A 26,757-nucleotide genomic window follows, 5' to 3' on the forward strand; every position below is an offset into this window, starting at 1 on the left:
ACTAGTTGCGGAACAGTAGGAAAGTGCTGGATCTAATATTGTGCATCTATTACATTTGGGAGCAGTTTTTATTTTCATAGTACAGAGGGAGCTGGGGTGCAGAGGAGTTGAGTACATTACTGGAGGTTACGCAATTAGTAAGTAACAGAACAGGATTTGGACCCAGGTCTGGATTTTAGTTTCACGTGTAGTTCTCTGCGTCACAGTTGAGCAGCCCAGTGATACCATTACTCTCCTGGGGCAAAAATGAGCACATTGTACGGACTGACCAGCTACCAGAGGACACCTGGGAACAGTCTACCCAGGTGTTTTTGTGTGTGTGTGTGTGTGTGTGTGTGTGTGTGTTTACTAGGATGAACGGGTAATCGAGGCAGAAGAAACAGAAAAGCTTAACCCATTCAGAACCTAAGGTGACACATGCAAGAGCCCGGCCATCAGGGCCTTCAGGCCCTGGAGGTTGGCCTTTTACCCTGGAAGTTGTGGGAAGGCACTGACTGGGTGATTTAAAGCAGGTTTACTTAGATTTGGATTTCAGGGGGATCGCCTGGTGGTAGTGTAAATAGGGAAAGAGAAGGCAGGGGGTGAGTTCGAGGTCCACTGTGACTGTGGAGGAAAGGAGAGGAGTGCCCAAACCGATGCCTAGCAGTGGGGTGGGGACAGAGACTCGGGTTCTCAAGGTTACAGCCTCAAGGCAGGCTCAGGAAGACTTAGAGATGGTTGAAACGTGGATGGTGAGAGACGGGAGCCCAGGACGTTGCCTGTTTCTGATAAAGGTGATTGAAGAGTGAGTGGTCTGTGGGAACCGGCTGCCCCACAGCAGGTGGTGGAAGCTTTGAGGACGCAGGGAGATGCGATCAGCGTTAAGGTTGGAGGGGTAGTGTGGGACCAGTTGGTGACATTTTCAATGCAAAACAACAGAATTGTGGCTGCCCTATTTTGGCAAGTTGTAGGGCTCCACCAAATCTTTCTGGGAAAGGCTGAAAAATTCAAGTTACCCACCTGCTTATGTAACACCAAATACCAAACTGTGTGCTAAGCAGAAAGCTGTGGCATTTGCTCATGGGAGCGTCCCACTCGTGGGTTGCGTGTGGCCCAGGATGGCTATGCATGGGGCCCAACACAAAACTGTAAGTTACTTAAAACATTAATGAGATTTTTTTTTGTGCTTACATGTCCTAGTGTACTTAACGTGTAGCCCAAGACAACTCTTCCAGTGTGGCCCAGAGATGCCAAGAGGTTGTACACCCCTGGGTAGGATCTGTTAGGACAGAAATCATTGCCTTGGGAATCACAGGTATTGAAGGTGATGGAAGGCATCTGCTCAGGAAATGAAATCTGGGCTGGTTGTGAATGAGGAAAAGGAACTGGAAAGAAAGAAAACAGCACTCTAGGCACAGAAAAGAGCATGTGCAAAGGCTCAGAAAGGCGCTGTTGACCTCGTGGCTCCCTTGTTGCTGACTCCTTGGGAGATGTTTGTAGGGAAAGAAACGCTACGTGTTCAGGTCGAATGAAAATGACTGTTGTTTCGCTTTGCAGCCTGTGCTTAGGCGTGCACAAATTTGTCTCTACCCTGAACGTGTCACATGTTCTCTGTTGCGTGGCTGTGCATATGCCAGACAGCGAGGCATGTTGCTTGACTTCCATGACACACCGCACTGGGCCGGTTTTCTCCCAGTGGCCGTAAACACTCCTCGTTGGTGCTGCTTCTGGGTCCTTCCTCCTCTGACCCTCAGTGTTCATTCCCCAGGGTTGCACCCTGGGCCCCCTTCGCCTTCTCTGCTCCCTCTGATCGGAAGAGCTCCGTGAAGTCGTGACAGCTACGACTGCCTGTAAGTTAAGGGGGCCAGGCTCTGGCTCTGGCTCTGGCTCTGGCCCCCACGCAGCACTGGTGTCCTGATTCTGGACTAGTTAAAGGGACTCAAGATACCTCACCTGGATGTCTCAAAAGCGTCTTACTCAACATCTTCCATGTTGAACTAATCGTGTCTTCTTCCCCCACAAATCACCTCCTGAATTTCCTGCCTCAGGTGATGAAACCCTGTACCCAGTTGTCCAAACCATAACCTTGGTGAACCTTGGATGAATCCTTGATTCACCCCTCTCTTCCCACCGCCATGCCTCCACTAGTTCATTACAACTCTGCCTTCAGTCTTGCCCTCTATGACATTAATATATATATATGTATTTTGGTCTTCATGTTCCTGGCAAGTAGGTGTTAAAGTTTCCTAGGTAATGAGAGCTATAAAGACAGTTTTGTTATTCCTTTCAATAGCACCTAAGTTTATGTTAATAAAGTGACTTTTTGGAAAGCCTCTAGATAACCATAAAATGAGGACCGGTTGCCATTCGAACCAACTTGTATGATCAGAGGTTAGAACTTTGAGCTTGACTTAAGTGCCAGTGATTTGATCAAATGTACCTGTGTAGTGAGCCCTCCACAGGAGGGTGGCGCACCCCAGATGGACAGAAGCTCCGGTGCACTGTACTCTTCCAGACCGCACTCTGTGCCTCTCCATCTGGCTCTTCATTCATATCCTTTGTAATAAATCGGTAATGGCAAGTAAACCGTTTCCTTTAGTTTTCTGAAGTGCTCTGGCAAACTAATCGAACCCAAGGAGTGGTCATGGGAAGATCCAATTTATAGTGGGTTGGGCAGAAGCATGGGACAGCCCGGGCTTGCAGTGGTGTCTGGAGGTGGGGGAGGCAGTCTTGTCGGACTGAGCTCTTAACCTGAGGATCTGACAGCTGTAGACCGTGTCTGAACTGAGCTGAATTGCAGGGCACTCAGCTGGTGTCAGAACTGCATAGTATGGGAAAATCACCTGCACATCTGGTCAGAGATGTGTTTGATGTGAGGAGTAAATTCAGAGTAGAGCAAAACAAGGGTTTTCCTGTTTGCCCTCTTTGATCTATTCTCACAGCAGCCACGCTGCTCTTTGTAAATCTGACCAGGACACACCCCAGATGAAATCATTTTGGAGAGGCCCCCTTGCCCAGGATAAAGTCCACCCTTCTCAATCACAGTCCGTGTGGTCCCTCAGATCACCTGGCCCTCCCGCTCCGTCCCTGACACTCCCACCCGGGGCTCCCTTTGCACCTGCTCCGCCCTCTGCCAGAACCTCTGACCCTCTAGCTGCCTTCCCACTCCTCACCCTTCAGGTTTTAGTCTAAATGGAGTGTGGAAGTAGATGCACCATGTTCTCTGTTCCCTAAGGGTCTCGACGTTATGGTGTAGATGCACAAAAATAAACAACAGTGACAAGAGAATGACTGCCATGAAGGATAGAACAGGTCTTGGGAAGACTCAGTACAGGTCACACTTAAATCTGCCTCAGGGCCAGAGGAGGGAGTCAACTTGCAAGACAACTGGAATTAACTGGGCACAAAAGACGAGGAAGATCCTCTTATTTAGAAGAAATAGGAATGAAGATCGAAGCATTTTGATTTTACAATGACCCATGTGTAGAGTTGTGTTTCCAGGGAGGCAGCAGCTTAGAGGTGGAAACAGGGCTGCAGTAAGAGCCGCAACACAGTCTCTGCCTCCTCGGACACCAGCTTCCTGGATCCTTCGAAAAGTGGTCTGGGACCCCTCATGAGTTCTCTGAACCCGGAGTCAATTTTATATTTTTGAGAATTTTTATAAATTTATTTTTCAAAAACATTGTATGTATCCCCTTTTAGAGAAAGGGGAAGGGTGGGAGAAAGAGCAGGACAGAAACATCAATGTGTGAGGGATACAGTGATTGGTGGCCGCTCACAGCCCCCAACCAATAATCTGGCCTGCGACCCCGGCATGTTCCCTGACTGGGAATCGAACCAGTGACCCTTCCATTCGCAGGCTGGCACTCAATCCACTGAGCCACACCAGCCAGAGTGTATTGTGGAAATTTTAATTAAACTTTGTAAAATAACATTTAACTGAACAAAATAATCATTGTGCTTGTAGCAAAAGTTCTTACAGAGCTAATCAAAGACAAATTTGTCTCTTACAGAGACAAATCACAGTTGTCCCCTTTCCCCATCCCCGTGGGGGCAGACAGCTGGGTTTGGTGATCTGGGCTGTGATTAGGTCTGTTTGTGCTGTGATCTGTCTAATCCGCCCTGATCTATCCTCTCTCTCATTGAGGTCGCTGGCCCTGTGCTTGTGATTCTGTCGCAGGACGAGGATGATGGTTGTCAGTCTTAGAACTGTTTCTGCCTCCAAGTGTTGGTGCTCCTGTCATGATGATGAACCACCAGTCCCAGAAGCAGCGCTGCCCTACGCCTGAAGTTTTAAGTCATTGCCACTAGAGGGCTCCCTCGTGCCACTTATCAGCTGGTGTTTGCTCATCACCATTCCCTCAGTTCCTGAGCAGTTTTCTACACTGTGGTTTAGAAAAAGCACCTTCAGCTTTGGAGAGGCCAAGACAGTACAGAAAAAGTGGCCAGCGCTTCTAGAGATGCTGCTCTGTCCACCTTTGAGCCATAGTGGTGATACCATAGCAGCTGCCTCTTAACCCACCTCAAAATCAGTATGTTTCAAAATGTGGTTTGGCCCTGGCTGGTGTAGCTCAGTGGATTGAGCATGGGCCTGCGAACCAGACAATCGCAGTTCAATTCCCAGTCAGGGCACATACCAGGGTTGCAGGCCGGTTCCCTGCAGGCCAGTTCCCAGCAGGGGACGCACGAAAGGCAACCATACACTGATGTTTCTCTCCCTCTCTCCTTCCCTTCCCCTCTAAAGATAAACAAATAAAATCTTTAAAAAAAAATGTGGTTTGGAAAGTTTTAGGTAAATCTAGAGTCCACTCCCCTTCCAATCAGATTTTAATCTAAGAGGCTTCTGGAGCTGCCACTTCCCAGGAGAATCTCTGGCCTAGGCCCAAATGAGGTTTCTGGGGTCCCCCCAGGGAAGGGGTGGTGCCAGAGCTGGTATACAGTCCCCGGCCCTAAAAAGGCCACAGCCTTTCCATGTGGTACTAGAGTTGTGGGCAGCTGAGTGAGGGACGCTCACCCATCTCTGGAGGTTGGAAAAGGAGATGGTACCAGTCAGGGTCATGTCCAGTCCCAGGGGAGACGCTCAACTGGCTGGGAATGTAAGAGATGGGGTACAGCAAGGACTAGCTGAGTTTGGAAACTCCAAATCTGGACCTAAAAATTCAGCTGGAGGGGTAACATACTCAGTTGGATCTCTCCAAAGCAGAACATGTGACAAGAACTTGGGGGAAGATAGTTCACGTCTAAGACAATCTATTCGCTAGTCCTAGAGTTGCAGTAAAAAGTGCCACAAGCTTGGTGACAAAGCAACAGAAATTTATTCTCTCACAGTTCTGAAGACTAGAAGTCTGAAATCAAGGTACGTTCTGAGGACTGGGGACTCAGCGCTGTGTATCAGCAGATGGTGGAATGCACGCACTGTGTCCCTGGGGACAGCGACCGGTCCACAGAGTTGCATCCCAAAGCTGGCTCCTTGGCTGAGCCTGTAATAGACCACTCTCACTTTCTCCCCTTTGTTTGCAGGTAATGAAGTGTATGGTAGGACTCCGTTTTACCAAACCATTGTTGCACATCCACACCTCCTTCACCACACAACAGACCCTTCAGCTGAAACCTCCCTGAAATCTCAGGTTGGTAATTAGATGTCTCTAAGCCATTGGAAAAGCATCATAGGCAAAGAAGATAAATCTGCATTGAGAAAAGGGGCCGGTTCCAATAAGCACACTGGGGTGGGGGGTGGGGGGCGGAACGTAGTCTGACGTAATCCAAGCACCAGAGAAGTGACACAAATGACACCACAGTTTGAGCAGACTCGGAGGTGACCACATGCCCTTGTGGTCTGTTAAGGGAGCGCCTCAGTGGTGCGATTGTAGGTAACAACTGGCTCTCTGGAAAGAAAGCAAAGCCTTGATTCATAGCATTTGCTAATTTCATGCACGCTCCACGGTGAATGCTCCCACCATGACCAGTTTAAAGCTGCCAACACGGCATTTCTGATTACAGAGTGGGGAAGAGCTGCTAGCAACGGCTCGGCTCGTGGCACTGGCTGCTCCAGGGCACCACTGAAATGCTGCAGTGGGAGGCAGGGGAAGGAGTGGGCACAGGGGCCCAGACACGGGAGGGAGGGGGGGAGGGAGGGAGGGAGGTGGTCAGAGTCCCACTGAAGCTGCGCAGCGCAGCCCAAGCCTACAGGGACACTCGGGAGTGCAAGTCCCACCTCCGCATTAGACAAGGGCCATCCGGTGAAAGTAAGTTCCTGGGCGCCTACCACTCCACGTGTGGGTGAGCAAAGCGGCCCCAGCAGAGGGAGGGCAGTCCTAGGAAGAAGAGGTGCAGGGGTTGGGTTTGGGAAGCAGACGTACGCCAAAGCTGTGGGTGAGCGTGGAAGGTGGCAGGATACACAATCGGTAACAAGGGATCCAGAAGCATCTGAGGGAATCGGCAGCATCTACTGCACCATCTCTCCGAGGGCCACACCACGTCCAGGCTCCAGGGGGTGACCACAGACAATGTATTAGACCAGCCTTTCCAGAACATTCCATCCTAGGTCACAGGAGAGTGCTTCCAGGCCAATAAGCTCTCCTCTGTCTGACCTCGTATCAGCCCCACTGCCCCCTGAACACCTTCTAGATCAGCTCCTGCACTTGTCCTCCCATGTGTAGTAGTCCTCTGACTACTACACTTTACCAGAGAGGTTCAATCGGAGAAGCAGAACCCTCCCTCCGAAAGGGCACAGAGGCCTCTGTCTATCTTTGGGTGATGTGTGCTTCCCTTTCAGCTGAGTCACACTCCTCTTTTAATGCCACGCAGCTCAAATAGTGAGACGAAAGTTTAATTACTATTTACACGTCTTGTATTAGATGGTAAGGGAATGGGAGAGGAGAAGGAAAAATATTGCTTAATACACACACAAACACACAAATCCGGGGAGCAAGGGCCCTTCCCATGGACCGGGGTGATGCTGCAGGAGCAGGGCCAGTCTCCTGAGTCCCTTCTTAGGTCTCCGTTGCCTTCCATCAGTGCTTCAGAGGAAGCTCATCCTTGGAGGCTCAGGAGCAGTGGCTTCTAGTTCAGCAGTGTCTGTGGGAAGGGCAACAAACCCATTCTCCAAACACGGAGGTTCCCCCCCACCCCTCCCCAAACAATGAAGTAAGGCTCCACACTTGAACGCCGTGTTTCTGGAGTTCCAATCCAGCACTCCTGAGCTCATGGCCAGACCAAGAGCCTCACTATCAAGATGTGCTTCAGGAACAGGAGTCCACGCATGTCAGTCTGTAAACCCCTTGCTGTACACAGCAGTTTGCTGAGGACCTGCCCCATGGTAAATACCAGCTAATGCTACATTTGGGCAGCTCTGAGGGCCATGGGAAATGAATGATTGCAGGGATGACTGTGTTCTGAATGGTGGCCAACTCCACAGCTAATGAGACCAGCAAGTTATGTAAGTGAGAGGAGCTGGGTGGCTGGGGCCTGAGGCCGTAGGAGATGTGCTCCCTGTGAGGATGGCCGCTGCTTCTCTGCCCTGTGCCTGCCTGCCCTGCTGAAGGCAGGCCCAAGGGTGCCAGCTCTTCTTAGTTTTCAAGAGAAGACAACACTGCAGGTATTAAATCTCCCAATTTTTAAATGTCATCAACTTAATCAATGAAAAGAACACCAAACCTGCACTGGACAAGCAGAAACACACCTGTGGGCTGGATGCAACAGGTGTGCTGGCTGCCAGTTGCAAGTCCTGTGATTAAGGGTTAACAGGCAAGTCTACGGTTTCTCTGAAGCTGTCCCGGATCCCCGGATTCCTGGATTAGTGTAGCTCAACCCCTACCGCCACCTCCAGGGATTTAGGCACCTCCACCCACCCCAGGTCCCAGCCTGTTAGCTCTGCCTCCCCGCAACTGCACTGAAAGGTTCTTCTTAGGCTTCCATGACCTTGCAAGGAGATTATACCTGTAAATCCCCGCAGGCCCGGGAGGGGCGGGAGGGGAGCGGGCTGGAAGGTGGCGGCCAGCTCTCTCACCCCACTTTACCCCACCCGCATGCGGACCCAGTTCTTCCCTTGGGCCAACCTCAGCCACCAAGTACAGACAAAGAAAACGCTCTCCGCTTAGTTGAGCCAACGCAGCTGGATTTAATGAATGGAAAGCAGAAAGGCAAATAAACAAATGATGGCCTAGAAATGGGAATGTTTACAGGGCCGGGTCCTCGGAACCCAAGGGGCCACGATATGCTGAAGAGCGGGGCCGAGGGAATCTAGTAGGGACCTAGTAGGGGAGGAGGAAGGGAGAAGTGGATTTCCATTCGGGGAATGAAGGTGCTGAGTCCCGACGGTTTTAGAAGTGGGATGGGAGGTCAAAGAACTTCCAAGCTTGGGGAAAGGGGGCGAGGAGAGGCAGGGAAATCTCCGGAATTCCGGGGACAGGTGTTCCCACTCCTGAGAACGGGGACAGTTGGTGAACGGATAGAGACACCCCCGACCCCGCCAGAAAGGAGGGCGGTCTCCGCAGAGGGGCCGGGAGCGCATCTCAAACTACAGGAGGAAGGACAGCCTCTTAGTCTCTGTCCCGGGAAGGTTTGAAAGAGCGGCGCCTTAGTAACGCCGGAGAAGATGGAGCGGTTGCCATGGGGACGTGGAGCACACACCAGAAATAAATAAATAATCAGCGAGGCTGCAGAAGCCGCGCCCCCACGGGACTCCGCGCGGGGGAGGGAACCCCTCGGGCCCGGGTCCCCGCGGCCCGTGCGTCCGCGCCATTGGCAGAGCCGGAGGGGGCTCCCCCCGGGGGAATGGTACGGTCCTCCGCCCGCCCGGCCCGCGGCGCGCCGGCTTCCCGCCCCGCGCAGCCTCAGCCGCCACCCGCCGAGCCCGGAGGCGGAGATGGAGGGAGTCGGCAGCCACCGGACCCTGTCCTACAGCCGCTGGAGCTACGACAGGTAGGGCGCGCGCCCGGAGGATGGGCTCCGCCGAGCCCCTCGGGGTGGCCCCACGTGGGCGCCCGTGGACACTCGCCTCCAGCGGGAGAAGCCGGCGTTCCGGGGGCTTGGGAACCGGCGGGAGCGGCCAGACCCTCCGGGTGGACTCGGACCCTCGGGCATCCGCGACGCCGGCGCCGATAGCCTCGGTTATCCGAGACCGGAGCCAAGCGCGGGCGTCCTCGCACCTGCGGGGCGGGGCTGCCGGAGTGGGGCACCCGGGCACAGGGACTGGCGAGCTGCCACCACCCCCTTCCCTCCGCGGCGTCGGTGGGCACTGGACCCGCGCGGAAGGGCGCCGAGGGGCTGCGGGGCCGCCTGGGCCGGTGGGGTGCCGCTCGGCTCCCTGCGGTCGCCCGGGTCTGCGCCCCGGGGGACCCCGTCGGCCGGGAGGCGGGCGGCCCGGGTGGAGTGCGCCCCGCCCGCCTCGCGCGAACTGAGCGTCGCTGCCCGCGTGGGCGGTTTGGAGCCGCGCTGCCCACGCACTGGTCTCAAAAGAAGGAATCATCATCCTTCCTGGTGAAATGGGAAAAATAAGGACATTGGAGTGAGTTAGTCATAGCGCAAAGTACTTATGCTGAGATTTTGTCCTTTCTACTCTTTTTTGGTGTGTTAAATTATCCCTCTTTTAAAAATGAAGCCATAATGATAGTAGATAGATTTTCGTTGCTTTTATTTATTTATTTTTAAGATGATAATCAATCTCCAGAATTCTGGAGTTAAATTTGTTAATCCATGGCCCTGAGTGACGAGAGCTGGAAAAGAAACTTCATTAGCGCGCTGCTGTCACCTCCCTGAAGATCTGCTTCCCGCCCCCCTTCTCTCTGTTACAAACCTCCTTGCGCCCCGTGGCGGCGTCGATCAGTTGGTTAGAGCCTCCTCCCCGTGGACTCTCTAGACTTTGGGTTCCATCTCAGGTCAGGGCACATATAAGAAGCAGCCAATGAATGCATCAATAAGTGGAATAGCAAACCGCTGTTTCTCTCCTCTCTCCCCACCCCTCTCTAAAATCAATTAAAAATAAAAGTAAAAACCTTCTTGCATCTCTGACAGCCCTTGTTTTCCTAGATTCAGTGGAACAGGTGTTTATCCTGCCCCAGGCCAATTCCCCTGGGACCCCTCCTTTCCCCTCCCCTTGATCCTATCTGTATCTTTCTTCCCCATCCTCACCTCCCTGTCTACTGGAGCTCTTTGCTCAGCCTGTAAACCTACCCAAGTGTGTCCAGCCTCCTCCTCAAAATGGGTGCAACTGGGCCACCTCTCTCTTTGCTTTCATTGCGGTCTTTGAGGAAACACGTCTCTCTGATTGTTTCCTCATCAACCCATCATTGCACAATCCTATCAATCTGCTTGCTGTCACCTCACAGTCCCAGGGACCTTGACCTTTGGAAAAGCAGTGCTCCCTATGGAAAGGAACTTTGAAATGATTGAAATAGTAAATTTAACAAAACCTTCAAGATTGTGCTCTGATCCCAAAACACATGCGTGCACCTATTCAGCGACATGTTCAGGGCAAACTATGCTGGGCCCTGGAGTTAAGGAGATAAAAAGACATAAACCCTCCCCTCCCCCTCCTGAGCTCACGGTCTGGATTCTGGTAGAAATGAGTGGCAGCATTTGCTGAAGTGCGAATGCATATCTACGAGGAAAAATTTTTTTTAAGATTTTATTTATTTATCTTTAGAGGGTAAGGGAAGGAGAGAGGGAGAGAATATCAATGTATGGTTGCATCTCGTGGGTCCCCTGCTGGGAACTGGCCTGCAACCCAGGCATGTGCCCTGACTAGGAATCGAACTGCGATCCTCTGGTTTGCAGGCCCACGCTCAATCCGCTGAGCTACACCAGCCAGGACTAGGAGGAAAATTTTTACATCAAGATAATTTTATATAGTTACTGAACTTTACTGGACAACTGAACAATAGCATTTAAAAATATTTACAATTTTATTGAAAAATATACAATTTTTATAGTGTTTTTGCAGTGTTTTGTCCTGCAAACACAAACAAAAACAGCTGTTAGTTGTGAACCATAACTTTCCAACCCTGTTCTCTGGCTTCCACTCCCGTATCTTTGAGTCTGGGAAACCTCTCACCTTCGGGTCCCCACGGAGGTCGATCTCATGCCACCCAGTTCTCAGGGAACCACTGACCAGAGCTGTTCACATTGCCCAGAATTTTATATAAACGGAGTCATTCAGTATGTGCTCTTTTTCAGGCCAGTTTCTTTCATGCCCCAGAGTTATTTTGATTTTCTTCCCTGTTGCGGAGTGAATTGCTCGTTCATTTCTTTTTATTGCTGAGTAATGTTCCAGTATATGGAGGTACCATCGTTTATTTACACGTTCACCTGTTGGTTGATACTCAGATTGTTCCCACTCTTTGGCTACTACAAATGAAGCTTTGTGACTTTGTGCATGCGGCTTTGCATGGATATATGTTTTTATTTTGCTTGGGAGCGGGCTGGCTGGATCCTATGGTAGGTGTACATTTAACTTTTTAAGAAGCAGTATAACTTTTCCAAAGTGGTCATGCCGTTTTACACTCCACAGAGCAATGTAGGAGAACTCCAGTTCCTCCACGTCCTTGAGATGAGTTGGTATAGTCAGTTTTCTAAATTTCAGCCATTCTAATAGGCATGTAGTAGAGGATCACTGTGGTTTTAATTTGCCTTCCCCTAATGACTAATGATACCGGACACGTGTTCATGCCCTTATTTGTGATCCGTGTCTCTTCTCTTAGGGAGTATCTGTTAAAAACCTTTTTTTCCTATTTTTAATTGGGTTATCTCTCTCCTTATTCTTGAGTTTTGACAGTTCTTTGTATATTCTGGATATATGCCCTTTGCCAGATTTACGACTTGCAAATATTTTCTCCAAATCTGTGCCTTTCTGGTCATTCCGTTATGTGTTCTGAGCAGCAGAAGTGTTTCCTTCTGACACAGTCCAGTTTATCAGTTTGCTCTTTTATGGACTGTGCTTCTGGTATCATCTCTAAGAAATCATTGCCTAACTCAAAGTGACAGAGGTTTCTCCTAGGAATTTTCCAATTTTAGGTTTACTATTTTAGGTCTGTGCTCTATTTTGAATGAACTGTTGTACATGTATGAGGCTCATTTTAAAAAAAGAGAAGATATCCAGTTGTTCCAGCACCATTTATTGAGAGGACTTTTCCTTTTTCTTTCACTTCCACTGAAAATCAGTTGACCTTATGTGCAATCTACTTCTATATTATGCATTCAGCCTCATTGATCTACTTACCTTTCTTATGTCTTGATTACTACAGCTTTATAATAAGTGTTGACATCAGGTTGTTCAGGACTTCCAACTTTGTTTTTTTCAAACCAGAATGCCTATTTATTACTCCACAGTTGTGGAGATCCCTGGGCAGTTACCACAGAGGCCCCGCCCAGGGCCCATCCCCAACCCAGAGTCAAGCTACCTGACCAGGGAAGTCCAAGATCGCTTGGCGAGTGTGGGGTCCCAGCGAGAGAGAAGGAATGAGTGGGAGAGGCTCTTTCCCCCACGCCCAGGAGAGACCAGGGTTTTCCTCTTTCTCAAAGTTGTTTCGGCTGTTCTAGGTCCTCTCCAGTTTCACACTGATTTTTAAAAGTCTCACACAATGAGACTTTTAAGTTCTACAAAAAAAGGAAAAAAAAAAAGGAAAGAAAACCTGCTGGGATTTTGATTAGGATTGTGTTGACTTCGAAGAGCAATATTGGAAGAGTTGACTCTCCCCAAAGAACGCTGGGCCTTCCAACCTCTGAACATGGTGTATCTCTGTTTTCTTTTATCACCTTCAGTTTCTCTCAACCATATTTTGTAGTTTTCAGTGTGTAAGTTTTTCACTTCTTTTGTAAGATTTATCCCTCAGAATTGCATATTTTTCAATAATATTGTAAATAAAATTTTCAACTGCTTGCTGCTGTTGTACAGAATACAGTTGGGGTTTTGTGGTAAGATGTGTATAACGACATGAGCTGTGTCAGTGATTTCCAAGAATACAACTCCGCGGCTGCAGTTCCCCGCGCTGTGCCGTGTTACCATCACCGCCACCTGCTCCCGGAACTCTTCCACTCCCCACACAAGAACTCCATCGTCGTCGGGACGTAACTCCCTATTCACCCTTCTCCCCAGCTGCTGGCGGCCTCTAATTTACTTTCTGTCTCTGTGACTTGCCTATTCTGGATACTGCATATCCGTGGAATCATACAACCTTTTATCTTTTGTGTCTGGCTTATTTCACTCAATGTAACATTTCCGAGTTCCATTCATGTGGTCGCGTGTGGGAGAACTTTGTTTCTTTTCTGAGTGATACTTCACTGTATGCACGGACCACATTGTGTTCATCCTTCTGTTGATCGATGGGCGCTTGGGTTGTGTCTTAATATCTGTTGCATACTAAGAAAATGCTGCAGGGAACGTCGGTGTGAAAATGCCTGCATCGGCCCCGTTTCTTGGTTTTTGTGGCACACACCGAGGGGCGGAACTGCCGGGTCCCGTGGTCATTGTATGGCAGCTTTCTGAGGGGCCGCCCAAATGTTTCCCACAGCAACCGCACCGTCTTACATTCCCACCAGCGAGTGTTCTCATTTCTCCGCATCCTCGCCAACACCTGTTATTTTCTGTTTCTAAAATATCATTATTATATCCGCCTGGGATGTATGGAATGGGTTTTCACTGTGGTTCTGATTTGCACTTCCCTAATGACTAGTGGTTTGAGCATCTTTTGATGCGCCGATTGACCATTCGTATCTCTGCCGTGGAGACATGTCTATTCAAGTCTTCGCCTGTCTTGTTTGTTTGTTCGTTTGTTTCTAAAAACCTTTTGGCCGATGCACGTCCTGCACAGGGAGACCTGCACAAGCCAAAGGGAAGAGCTTGGGGAGTTTCCACAAAGCAGATGCACTGCCGTAATCGCTGCCCCGATGCAGGGGTGACCCCCCCCCCGGCTTCCCTCAGACTGACTTCTAACAGCAGAGATTGGTTTTGCTGATTTTAACTTAATTTCTGAGTACCAGGAGTACTCTTTGGTGTCTTCCTATTTAAGCTCAATAGGAGTTGCACCCGGGGTTTGGCCTGCAGTGTGCGGTTTGCTCGTGCCCACGCTGTGCGGTTTGTGCCCACGCCATGTAGTTTGTTTGTGCCCATGGCTGTGCGGTTTGTGCCCACGCCGTGTAGTTTGTGCCCACGCCGTGTAGTTTGTTTGTGCCCACACTGTGCGGTGTTCTGCTGCAGGAACTTGCCACCACCATCTCTTCCGCTGCAATGGGCCGTTGGCACAACCCAAGGTTCTGGCTGTTATTCATAGTGGACAATTTAATGCCTGTGTTTTCATGGATATCATTATTGTTGTTTTGATATTTTTTCTAGCTTTATTGAGGTACAGTTGATGTATGGGAATTGTATATAAAGCGCATAATGATGTTTCCCTGTATGTGTGTCTGTTATGTGCTGTTGAGTTGACTCCTTATGTTGACACTGTACTACCGCAGCTTTGTATTAAGTTTTTTTTAAGACTTCATTCATTAATTTTTAGAGAAAAGAAGGGAGGGAGAAAGAAAGGGAGAGAAACATCCATGTGTGGTTGCCTCTTGCACGCCCCTCACTGGGGGCCAGGCCTGCAACCCAGACATGTGCCCTATTGGGATTCAAACCAGCAACTCTTGGGTTTGTAGGTCAGCACTCAAACCACTGAGCCACACCAGCTGGGGCTGCACTAAGTTTTGAATAGGAGAGAAAGGCAAGGAAGCAAGACATGACCTTACTAAACATATCCAGGGAGGGCTGGGACTCCCAAGGTTGCTGAGACGGCCAGAAGGGGGCAGTAGAAAGAGCTCGAGCTCGGGTGTTACAGGGACCTGGTTTGAATACCAGTGCCACCTCTTATGAGCCGTCCAGGTGGAACACAGGAAGGGAAAGCCCTATTGTTCTGGTTGATTATAAAAATCATATCTGCCACTTGTAAAAGTAAAAGAAACAAAGGCCCAACTGTTTAGAAGTACATCAAGTAAATTGTTACTTAATATTCTTTAGTCTCAGTTTCCCCATCTGTAAAATGGTGGTGCTGTTTTTTCTTATAGTAAAGGAGATAATGTTTGTGTACAGTTTTAAGCGGGCTGTGAATTAGCAGAAACAGACCAGATACCTATGGGCCACAGGATTAGGTAAAGTGCAGTTCCCAGTTTAATTGACCTGGAGCTTATTGGAGACAAGTGACCGGCAGTTTCTACAACACACCTGGTAGAACTTTCTTCCGGCCCAGTGGCGCCCGAACAGCGCACGCAGTTGCTGGTGCTACTCTCTGCACAGGCGGGTTTCCATCAAGTTGAGAAGCGGCCATAGTTTTATTGTGAAGGTGGCCCTTTTGCACGAAGGCTTACTTTGCCATTCCTGGAGACTTCAACACTAACAGAATATGTTGCTTCTGTCTTCAAAAGTTAGTTAGGCTCTCCTGGTTCTGAACCTACCTTGGTGACAGCAAAGCCACATCCTTTTGGCTGGGGTGCGGCTGGGCAGGGAGGGGACGCCAGACTCAGTGTCTGGAGGCTGCTGAGCTGTGACTCTGGCTTCTGCTTTCCAGTGTTCCCGAAAGCTGTCCCTTGTCCCTTCGGAGTTTTCCGCTCACCCGCACAGCATGCGTGTGTGACCTTAGGAAAGCCACTGAACAGCCACGAGCCTCCAGTCTTCATCTTTAAGTTGGATGTAGTAACAGTGCCCATCCCTCAGGGTTGTTGGGAGGATTAAATGTGCTAACACACATGAGGCTTCGTAAGTGTAGGGCAAGTGCCAGTTCATTGCTCGCTGTTGCCACGCCTTTCACCTGGCCTGCAGCAGGGCTCCTGCACCGACACCAGGACTTCTCCGTCGGTTGGGCTCTGCGGGTTCGGCCACCCCTAGGTGCAGAGATAGGTGTGGTGAGTGCGGCAGGTCCTGCCTGGGTATAACCAAGAGCGCTGTGAGGAGAGTGGGCGGGGAGGCAGGGAGACTTCGGCGGGTCAGCACAGCATCTAGGGAGGCAGTCCAGGGGCTGGAGAGGCACAACTAACAATCGGGACCACTTGTGTGACAGGGACACAGTTATAGGACTTCCAGGCCAGGGATGAGGAGCAGGGTCAGCTGAGGACTCCAGCTCCAGGGCTGGGGACTTTAGCCAGTGCCTGAGGCATGGGTGACAAGACGGAGCATCTCCAACAGGGACTGGGCCTTTCGTCCCAGGAAGATCTGGAACCGAAACAGAGTCCTCTCTGAGCACTTGGCCCGTGTCACAGCTGTAGAGAGACCACCCTGGAGGGACCCGTGGGACCGAGCCAGCTACCCCTGCCCTGACTGCAGGATCAGGACCAGCAGAGGAGCCGGCAGGGCCACGCAGCAGCAGGGCAGGCCCAGCCTGGGGGCGGCTGCACCTGAAACACGGCGGTGATGCTTTCACTGTCTGTGCACCGGGTTTTCTGAAGCAGGTCTATGGGTTGGCAAGAACACTGTGAAGGGGGTGAGGGGTCCAGGGTTTGATTCTACCTGCTCTACTCACTCCCTTTCTGGATCTGAGAAGGTCATGGCATCTCTGGGCCTGTTTTCCCTGAGGTTGCAGGGTGGGCTGGTTGACTAACCGAGCGTGCAGTCCTGGGGAGCTGTAACGCATGATCGATGGCCCCAGTGTGTGTTCTGTGATCAGAAGGGCCAGGCTGGAGAGATTAGGACAGGGCAGGCCGGGTTGGACACCCCAGCAATGGCTCTGCGACGTGGGGGCTGTTGGCAGGGGCAGCCACCAGAGGTTGGCGATGGGAGGCCCTGCTTCGTTCCAGACCTTTTAGCAACTTTTGGTGCATTTCTGGCCGTATGGGACCGATGACTAGACCCGGTGGGGGAAATGGGAATGGTGGCACCAAGCTCTCTGAAGGGCCAGCTCTGGAGGAGGTGGAAGGTTGGGGCTCAGGGTGGTGAGGGGGAGAGATGTCAGCCATGGAGGTGAGGCAAGGACTTCCCAAGTCCTTTGGGACTGGCCCACACAGAGGTGTGAAGTCTTCCGGCACCGTGGGTTCCCATGTGTGGGGTGCACACAAGTGGAAAGACCCTGGGACAGAGACATCCTATCTGTGACCAAAGGCAAAAGGAAGGGCCAGTGATGCCCACAGCCTGGAGAACAGGACAAGCATCTGCTGACAAACGGGCATCCACTGACATCAAACTCGCTCGCTCTGGGAAACCCTGTGCCTTAGTGGTAGGTACATGTCAACTGAGCCCGAGGCCCATCTGGGAGATGCTGCCCAGCATGTGTCTGGGAGACACGCTCCTTTCCTGTCCATCCTGAGCAGCAGCGTGGGCCCACCTGCCATTGGAGCAGTTAGGTCTGGGTCAGGCCTGTGCTCCCAGTCCGCCCGCCTCTGAGGCCTTGGGCAGATGCTCTGGTCTTGTTTCTTCTGAACAAAGGAAGCCCTAATGTGCGTGTATGGGGGCGGGGGGAGGAAAGGGGTTCTGTCGGTGAGTGCCAGGCCAAGTTGTGGGGAAGTCAGCAGGCTTTCGGGAACGCCCTCCCATGCCATTGTCGGGGGAGACAGCTTTCCACAGGTGAACTAAAGCACCATGCCAGCTGACTGGAACCTAATGTGAGAATGAGGGGCACAGAGTTCAAGTCAGGGGGACGGGGTCCAGCGTCTGGGGACCTTTGGAGCCAGGGAGAAGCCTTGCCAGGGTAACTGGAAGCCAGGATTATCTGCTTGCAAGGTCATATTCCTCAGCAAAGACATAATCCCAACCTGGCTCTGCCTCCAGGCGCTCTCGGGCACTGCAGACCAACTAAACACCGCAGGAGCAATGCTGCAGGGCACCAGGAGGGCGCTTTCGTTGCACCGAATCTCCCGTCCATTTTCTGGTCTGCCCTGGGTGGGACACTGTGGTATTCCCTCTCCATCACCAAGGGTTAGACAGCAGACACAGTGATGGATCAGGCTCCTCTGGGAGAAGGTTTCCGTTAGTGTGTTTCCCTGTGTGTGCAAGTGGGTGTGTACACCAGTGAGAGTATATGTGGGGCATGTGTGTGTTATGCCAGGACGTGTGTGCACAGTTGAATGTATATTGATAGAGTTGGGGCGCCTTTTGCCGGCAGGGACGTGTGCGCCACCCAGTGGTTATGTGGATGTGTGCGAGTGGTGCGTATTCCAGTAGAGGCAGATCTGCAGGAGGGAATTGACTCTGTGTGGGGGGTGGGGCTGGGAAGGAGACTGGCCTGCTCCCTCTCTCTCCCCCTCCCTCTATTGCCCCTGCGCCAGGCGGTGTGTGTGGAGGGGTGGGGGGTGGGTTAGGATTAGGAACTAGAGTATGGGGGGGCGCAGTGCCCCTTCCCCTGGCCTAGGATTTGGCAACCCCCCCTCCCATCCCCCTCGCCCTCCCTCCCCACACTAGAGAGTCGTTAGATCCAGGAACTGAAAGGTACCTGTATGATGCTGGTGGTGAGTTGCGGTGTGTGTCCTTCCCTGCCCGCGGGCCCTTCCCAAAGAATTTTGGAGCCGGGACCCCGACCCCCATGAGGGGCTCTGGGGCAGTCCCGGGCCCCATCAATGTTGGATGAGTACGCGCGCTGCCTCTGTGTGGCCTCGATACCATCTTCCCCTGTCTCACTTTTAGTGTAACTGGAGAGGCTAGGGACTGCCTGAGCCTAGGACTCTCGATCTTCTCGCCACGGCGCCACCTACGGAGGCCCGGAGCTGGGGTGGGGAGGCTGGCGCAGGCTCCGGTGGTGCGTTCCAGGACGGGGTGGGGGCCGGCCGGGCCTAGCCTGGCGGGGCAGTGGTCGGTCCCATCCTGGCCTCTCCTGGGCCCCTGGGCCCCTGGGTCCCGGTGCTGGATTACACCTCCTCCCCCCTCCAGCCACCTCGTCCTCCTTGGGGTGTCATCTGTCCCGTGGCCTGTCCTTGGGGCAGTTCAGTCCCATCCCCCCGCCTGCCTTTGGGGGTTTCCTGTTTGGGAAGGGGCTGGAGGGACCTCAGCTGGACTGTGAGCGATCCCTGCGGGGAAGAAAGGAGAGTAGCTGAGGCTGCGCAGAGCCTCCCACTGCAGGTGAGTGCTCGGGGAAGTGGAGACAGGGTGGGCCTGGGATCTGGGGACCCGCCTGCCAAGATTCTCACCACCCTGATCTGCTCTACTCTGGCCCCCTGGGACACCACCTCCGACCTTGCTCTGGGAGGGGAGGCAGCCGTGAAGTGGGCTGGGAGTCCCTTTAAGAACCATGTACTTTTGGTCATTTCTTGGGCTGAAGTTATTGGTCTCAGTGGTGGGGCATGGACAGCCACTGTGGGGAGCAGTGAGCTTGGGTTAAATAGGCCAACCATGTCCAGGCGAGCTGGCAGCCAGTTTTTGTAAACAGATAAATGGAACACACATACGCCTGTTTGTTTACATGTGGTCTGTGGCAGCTTTCACACTTGTCTCAGAGTTGAGCACCCCCTGCAAGCCTCAAATATTTCCTGTCTGGCCCTTTAAGAAAATGTTTGCCCACCCGCTCAGATATTCCCCAGTGCAGGTTCCCCTCTACCCTACACTTGCCTGTCCCCTTCCTCTCCCCCACACCTGGGCGTATTCCCTCCTCCCTCCCTCTGCATCCCTCACCCCCCTGGCTCCCCCCAGGCTGATTGCTTTCCAGCCTGGGCACTTTACTTTGGGGGCCACTCACGGCACCTCACTACTCCTTTCCTTGGCAAGGAAGGAAAGTGCTTGGGGGCCACAAGCACTGCAGAATCCAGTGGGGTACCTGAGAGCTGAGCCCCTGCAGCAGCCTTGCCTGACCCCAAGAAGAATGTGAGGCCCTCGCTAAGCCACAGGAGCAGGATGAGTTAGAGAAGCAGTGAGCACAGCTTCTCTGGGACCCCCAAATCTGTCACAGCACCTGACAGGCTGAGCAGACTAGTTCTGGGTATGGGCCTCCTGTCACCTCTCCCTGTGATAGAGCCCAGGTGCCCTTGGAGCCGTGAGGAGACATTGCTGAGGGAGCAGATAATTATAAGGCACAGCACCCCCACCCCCCCACCCCCGCCTGCAGCTCAACAACTTCCAGATCCTGGGGTATACTGTGCCCCTTTCTTCCAAGTCCCTAGCCTTTGTGAACAAAGCCGGAGCCCTTTCCCATATCCCTTTGCACAGCTGAGTTCAGGGGGTTCCGATTCGGGAGAAGAACAGGAGCAGAGGGATATCCCAGGGCCCGAAGACAGAGCTGCATTCCTGCAGCATCGTCACTAGGTGGCACCCTCGAGGTGTCAGTGCCCGCTCCTCGAGGGCGCTGAGTGTCCTGACACTTGCCTGTGGTTCACGAATCCAACTCCAGCCTGCAAGGCGGTGTTCATATGCACTCTGGATCCCGCCTGGCCTGACCAACTCCATCTGCTTGCTGAGGCAGCTCATCAACGTCTCCAGGCTCTGTAGTTCTGCACATTTTTTACTCGGGACTACCTGCAGTTGTAGTGATCAGTCGTTACCTGCCTATTTATCCTTCTACAAGGCTCCTTGAGGGCAGGGACCATCTCGTTCCCCTCTGGGCCACAGCGCCTGGCACAGCAGAGAGGGTAGATGGTATTTAGTGGTGAATGACGTGCCGCCTCTGTTTACCACCAAAGTGTGCGTGGTGAATGCCTCTTAGCATCCAGCTACCCTGCTGGGAAGCCAGGGGGAAGGGCCCAGGGAGTGTAGGCTGGGAGGGGGCTGGGGCAGAGGCCTTTCCCCCTCAGGGCTGGTTCTGGGTGGTGCCAGCATTCTGGGGCTCCTCTAGATAGGATGAGAGGCTCCAAGGAGGAGACACAGGCTGCTTCCGGAGATTGCTGCCTGTTTACTGGGAGAGTTTCCAGACCTCCCTGCTCTAGTCCGGCACAGAGAGCAAGCACACGCAGTTCATCAAGGCAGGACAGAGGGGCTGGGGTGGGCTCCACACCTGTGGCGGCCTCGTCCCTCTCACCTGGCCACAGCTCAGGCCGTTCCAGGGGCCTCCCCATTTAACAGGGAACAACTGTGTAGCTGTCCAAGGGTCCTGGACAGAGGCTTGGAGGGCTGCATCTGTACTGGGGGGTATAGCCATGCCCCCCCATGACCCCAGAAACTGCTTTTGACAGCTAGGGACAACATCCACGAAGGGCCTCCACCCAGCCCAAGGTGGGGCAGCCATTGCGAGTGAGGTCTGAGGTCTGGATTCTGCCTAGAGGCTGTGGCTGACGGACGGGCGTCCCTCCCCACTGCAGTTCCTAGGAAGAGAGGTGGGTATTTCTGTTGACTGTGTCCCTTTGAGTGAGCAGAGGCCAGGCCAGCTTGTGCTCTTGGGAGGAGGCCCCTTGTAGAAGCAATCCTGTCCCTGATGGGTTGACACCTACACGCAGGTGCCATTTCTCTGCCTAGAACAAGCTCCAGAGTTAGACTGGCATCACTCACCAGGGTAATTACTGGTTTGGGTTCGATTTCCATTCAAAACAGTAATCCCAGCCTGAGCTGGGTGTCAGATCTGAAGCTTGATTATTAGTAACACTTATCAACAGCCTCTCAGCTTCAGGCAATTAATCTGCCATTCCTGCTCCCAGTCGTGCAAAACTGCTGCCACCTCCGTTCCTCCCTTCCTTCTCCCCTTCCCTCCCCTCCACAGCCAGCCTGAGAGAGGGCAGGAGATGGGAGCCCCCCTCTGAGTCACTGTCGCCCCCGCAGGTAGGGGGCCATGTGCCTGCTAGGCACCTGTCCTCCCCACCAACAGTCCTGAAGTTGCAACATCTTGTGAAATCTGAATCTGGTTCCGTCAGAACTGAGAGGCAGGAACACACATCTCCTGGCTCCTCGTCCCGTGATGCGCTTTCAGCTGCGTCAGGCTCCCTCCTGCCCCCGCCTCAGTCTGTCTTCCCCTGCAGGCCCGAGACTAGGGAGGGGTAAGTGGGGCATTTACCCGGGCACAACATTTAAAGGAGCACCAAAAAGCTCAGCAGTTCACATAAATAATATACAAATACAATAATTTTTAAAAAGCAAAGTGAATGCAAAAACATCCACACTAAACAAAATACAAAGTTCAGTGCAGACAGGGTCCAGCCTGGCTTGCAGGACTTGGCCGTGTCACTTGCCTCGTCCTAATCCCAGCCCTGTAGGACCCTGTCTTGGTTTAAAAACTGGTATTTTGTTGAGGATGTTTTTACATTCATTTTGATTTAAATATCACTTATCTTGATCACTGAGCATTTTCGCACCTTCTTAAAATTTGCAGCCCAGGAGAATGCCTCATTCAACTCACCCTTGCTCCCCCACTTCCTGCTGGGCCTGCACCCCTCCTCCTTCAATTCTCACTCCACTGCCGCAGGCTGGGGCTCAGTTTTGCCTGGGCTGGGGCCCCATCATGGTCTGTCCTTCCTGCATGCCCACGTCCGCTCTCCACTTTGTCCCTCTGGACCCGCTTCAGCCTCAGACACCGCCAGTGAGGGGTGGCGGAGGGCTGCGGGTTGCCATGGTAACTGCTCTGGTAACTGGAGGACAGAACAGCTGGGCTTGCTCTGCTCCTCTAATCATGTCCAGCCAGGGCGGGATAAGTACAGGCATGTCTGAGAGTCGCTGATGCACAAATCCCAGCGGAATCTAAGACATTGCTGGACATGCGGAGATGGAGAAAATTGTGTTTACCCAAATCCCTCCCAGGGAGAGGACAGCGTGTGGCTAATGGAAGACTGTCATGATCTGTTTGTGACAGGGAGGAGAAACGCTGAAGTAGACATGGATGCTGGCTAACCAGCCTTCTGCAGAGGGTAGGTCTGGTTCACCCAATGGCTTGGCTTTGCCGGGCAGGGTCTGTAAGCTGAGGCATACCCGTATCCAGAGAATGCAATGCCCCGCCCCCGTCCCCTCCCCCTGTGCCCCGCCCCTAGCTGTGCTCAGCTGGTCCAAGAGTTAACCGTTTCAGAAAGATCCACGTGGAAGGGGCACCCAGGACGCCAGACTGTATCTGGGACTTGAGGCAGTGTCACGTCAAGGTCCGGGCCTAGGTCCAAGGTCACCAGGTCACTCTGTGTCCCGGTCTGCCCGTGCCGTTCTCCACAGTCTTCCCTCTGAGGCCTCCACAGCACCTCGGAGCTGGCACACTGCAGGCCCCTATAGCCTAGGGAGTAGGTCACCCAGCGCCTGCTCCACCACTGACGAGGCAGGTCACTTATTCCCGAGCCTTAGTTTTGTCCTCTAGGAAATATCAATAGTAATGTCCTCTTTCGAAGGCTGTGCTCACTCACTATTAAATCTGCTGACGTGTAGTAAGTACTATAACCCTGCAAAGCCCTGTGACAGCCAGAAGAGCCATGTTCTGTAGGGCTTTGGAGGACAGAACCAGAGTCCAAGGGAAGTGTGTTTGGGCCTGATTTCAAGGGAAGAAATTGCCAGCCACAGAGGTGGAGGGATGGCTCTGGAAAGAGTGAGCGAGCACCCTGACACTGGACGTGTGCAGCAGAGGTTTCAGAATCACCTGTCCATCAGCTTCACTTCAAAGGGCTTCCTACCTGGGAAGTGTGACCCCGGAGGGATGCGGTTAACTCAGCCCTGAAGTCCCCTGATTCTTTTTGTCTGCCCGCTCCCGGAGTTCCCCGGGACATCATATAGCTGAGCCCCATGGCAGAGGTGAGGATGGGCCACCTTGGAGGAAGCTGGCTTCCCTCGCAATAAACACGGCTTTTTCCCGGTTCACATTCCCTCGGTTAAGTCTAGACCAGTGCATGAACCTGAGATCTTGGGTAGAAAGGGCGACCAGGGAGGACACTGTGCTTGAGAAAGTGGGGGCCTGAGTGTCAGCTCTGAGATGCCCTTTGGCTCTGACTGGGAAGTCCTTTCCGCCCGCAGCAGGACAGAAGGCGTCTGACAGCTTATGAGAGACAGAGGGATGCGGCCCCTAGTCCCCAGTGGGCTCGCACATGCACTGCCCCACTGGGAGCTGCCGTGAGTAGTGCGGCTGCTCAGTATCCCTCCGCGCTGCCTTCCCCGCGCTGGCTTCGGAGCTTTGAGACTTGTGTCAAAGTGAGAGAATGGCAGACAGAGTTGAGAAGCCTGGTTCTGACTCTTCCTCCCCGGGGTTTTTCCATCTGCGACCCGGAGGGTAGGGGGTCAGATGCCCTTCTCAGCCACAGAGTCTGTGGCCCTTCTGTTTCCTGGAGGCTGTGAGCATTAACAGCATGGGCTCACCGGTTCACCCTCCTTTCCAGCCCCGTACAACCCCTGCCAAGTTCTTATCTGTCTGCTCGGCAGAGCGGGGCCAAGGCTTCCAGGGTCTAGTCAGGGTGGGGTCAGCAATGTCTGGTTTTGTATCTAGGCATCTTTTCCCCTAAGAAATCTGGAAATGAGTCCCAAAGATTCCAGATGATTGTTCTAGGTGCTCACTGGAGTGTGGCCCAGGACAGGCGAGAAGGGAGGTAGAGTGAGCTCCTGGTGGAGAAGGAGGCTGGGGGCTGGGGGGACTCGGGCAGAGCAGTGCAGCTTAGACAGGGCATGAGGCAGTGGGGAGCTTCTGGAGGGTGTAGGCAGGGTCAGGGGTCCGGGGACAGAGTTAGGTTTGCGCGTAGCTCGTAGCTAACCCTGGTGCCGCTGGAGGATGGGTTGGAGAGGCCCACGCTGAAGGCGGCCACCATCCTGATGCCGAGATCTGGGCAATGGACAGGGTGGCCCTCCCACAGTTGCGGGGGCTAGGGAAGAAGTGGCTGCAGGCCAGACGTGCTGGGTAGGTGACTTCAGAAGGCTTTGATGGTTGTCTGTGCTGGCAGGGGAGTGGGGGCAGTGAAGGCAGGAAGCTACGGTGGTGCCTGCAGGCTGGGCATGTCACTCACAGACACAATACATAGGTTGAAGGCTCAGACGCACAGGAAGTCCCACGCTGCATCTTCAGCGTGCAGTGCTGTGGGGCATCCGGGGGCATGTGTCCAGAGAGCAGGAAGGTGGTTTAGATTTTAGGAGAGGGATAGGCCCATGATGCAGGCATGGGCATTCTTAATATAAAGGTTGTGGGAGTTGAAGCCCTGTGAGGGACATTATCACCTAAGTACACTTGCAAGTGGAGAGAGGACAAAAGGCTGTGGACACAGACAAGGAAGTCCCAGGTCCCTGTTGTCGCTCGGAGGGACAGTGTGTGCCTCCCCCAGAGCAGAGCCTGCTGCTGAGCCCTGCCTGGCACAGGGCTGGCCACAGAGTGTCAGTGAATGTGGTCCTCCACATGGGGCCTTTGTCCTCAATGCACCTGGCTCTGCTTGGGTTGCTATAGTAACCCCAGATGTAGGGATCACCCTCTCTGTGTTGCTGTGGAAATTAGCAATTGGGTGTCCCTGAGTGGCATGGCTGCTTAGGCCTTGGGGACTCAGTTTGGTCCTGAAGGGCTTAGGAAGGAGACTGTGAACAGCAGAGAGGGTTTCCACATCCTAATGAATCAGCGATGGCTGTTAGTCTAACTGTTGCCTCGGTGTTGGGGGAAGACACCCCATGGCTCGTGGTAGCTTCCGGATAGAGTCGAGGGAGACAAGGGATTGCACCAGGCCTAGGTGGTTGTGTGCAGCCCAGACAGGACAGCCCCCAAACTCTGCTCATGCTGTGGCTGCCATAGGACCCAGGACCCCTTTGCTTTTTTTGTGGGTTTGCACCCTTTTGCCAAGACAGGGATTTTGTTCCCAGGAGGCACCCCCCAGCCCATGGGATCTCAGCATTCAAAGCAACACAGGAAACTGGGGCCCCTGAAGCGGGGCCATCAAAGAGATCGGTAAGCACTCAGCAGCCCTGCAGTTAGCCCGTGGGCCCCACCCCACATCCACTCCACCCCCCAATGACCTCACCCCTTTGCAGTTGGAAGGCCTCCCCTCCCCCATCACTACATGGGTCCCGCCTCGAATCCCTTCCAAAGCATCGGCTCTACACAGGTGAACAAGGAGGCTTCGCTTCTCCCCTTGCCCAGGACCTCAGGGGGCCCCTCCACCATGAGCGAGGCCTCGGCCCTGGGCAGCCCCTCACTCCTGCCCTCTGCCTCTCCGGGTGGGCTGCTCCTTCCAGCCTCCACCCTGCCCCGTGCTTCGTTCCCACAGCTCTGGTCATGACAGCGCTCATTCTAGGCTGCCTGCCTGCTGTCCCGGGCCCCACAGAGTGAGCACCCGACGGAACGCCCTCCACCCTGATCCCACTTAACTCCCACCTGAAGCGGCTGAGACCGAGGCCCTGAAGGAGGCCTTGAGTGACCCCGGTCTGGCCAGGCAAGGGGCAGGAATGATGAGGTGAGGCAACGAGGGCGTGGAGTCACCCCTGCTTTTCCTCCTCAGGAGAACAACCAGGAGGAAGTACTGGAAGGAAGGAAGGGAGATCGCTCGGTGAGCTGGCCGGGGTGGTGGGAGTGCTGGCTGGGAAAGGGCCATCCACAGGACCCTGTGCAGGGAGGTGGCGGGCGGGACGTGGGCAGCTTGGTGGCTGTGGATCCCACATGTGCTGGGGGGGGTGTGAAATGGGGCCCAGAGAAGCATGAGACACCCAAGCAAAATCTGCACTCACGGGGGCTGTTTGGCCTCATCTGTTCCTCCTGGGTCCTCAACCAGGTGCTACTTATGAGAAGGCCGAGAGTCCTGGGCTCTGCTTCCCAGCCTGTCCTGGGGCCACAAGCCAGGCCTTGCCTGGACTACCAAGGGAATTCCTTCCCACCGTCTGCAAACCCAGGCCTCTGTACCGCTTGTTCCGCTGGCAACTCCTGGCCTCAGTTCTGCAGTCAGGAGGTGGGTCTGCTCCAGGACTCGACCAGGACCTCATTTGCCATCTACTGATGGCAGGGTCTGGAGGATGTATTTTTGGCCCAAAGGATGGGCAAAAACAGC

The 26,757-nt window shown here is 53.3% G+C and overlaps 1 protein-coding gene across 3 annotated transcripts in view; it reads left to right on the forward strand.

Moving 5' to 3' along the window:
• Positions 1-8,805: 8,805 nt before the first annotated feature.
• The window catches only part of TUB (TUB bipartite transcription factor), an 80,042-nt gene continuing 62,090 nt past the window's right edge, over positions 8,806-26,757 (forward strand). For 2 of the 3 annotated variants that reach the window (XM_053673067.1, XM_053673068.1), the window contains exon 1: positions 8,807-8,901. In XM_053673067.1, coding sequence (XP_053529042.1) covers positions 8,846-8,901 — 56 coding nt within the window. In that variant the 5' untranslated portion in view covers positions 8,807-8,845. Of the gene's footprint in view, positions 8,902-26,757 lie in introns of all 3 variants that reach the window. The other variant, XM_053673064.1, reaches the window with a different exon arrangement.

This window comes from Artibeus jamaicensis, unplaced genomic scaffold (genome assembly GCF_021234435.1).
Source record: "Artibeus jamaicensis isolate MK-2021 breed Jamaican fruit bat unplaced genomic scaffold, CSHL_Jam_final contig_797, whole genome shotgun sequence".
Taxonomy (NCBI): domain Eukaryota; kingdom Metazoa; phylum Chordata; class Mammalia; order Chiroptera; family Phyllostomidae; genus Artibeus; species Artibeus jamaicensis.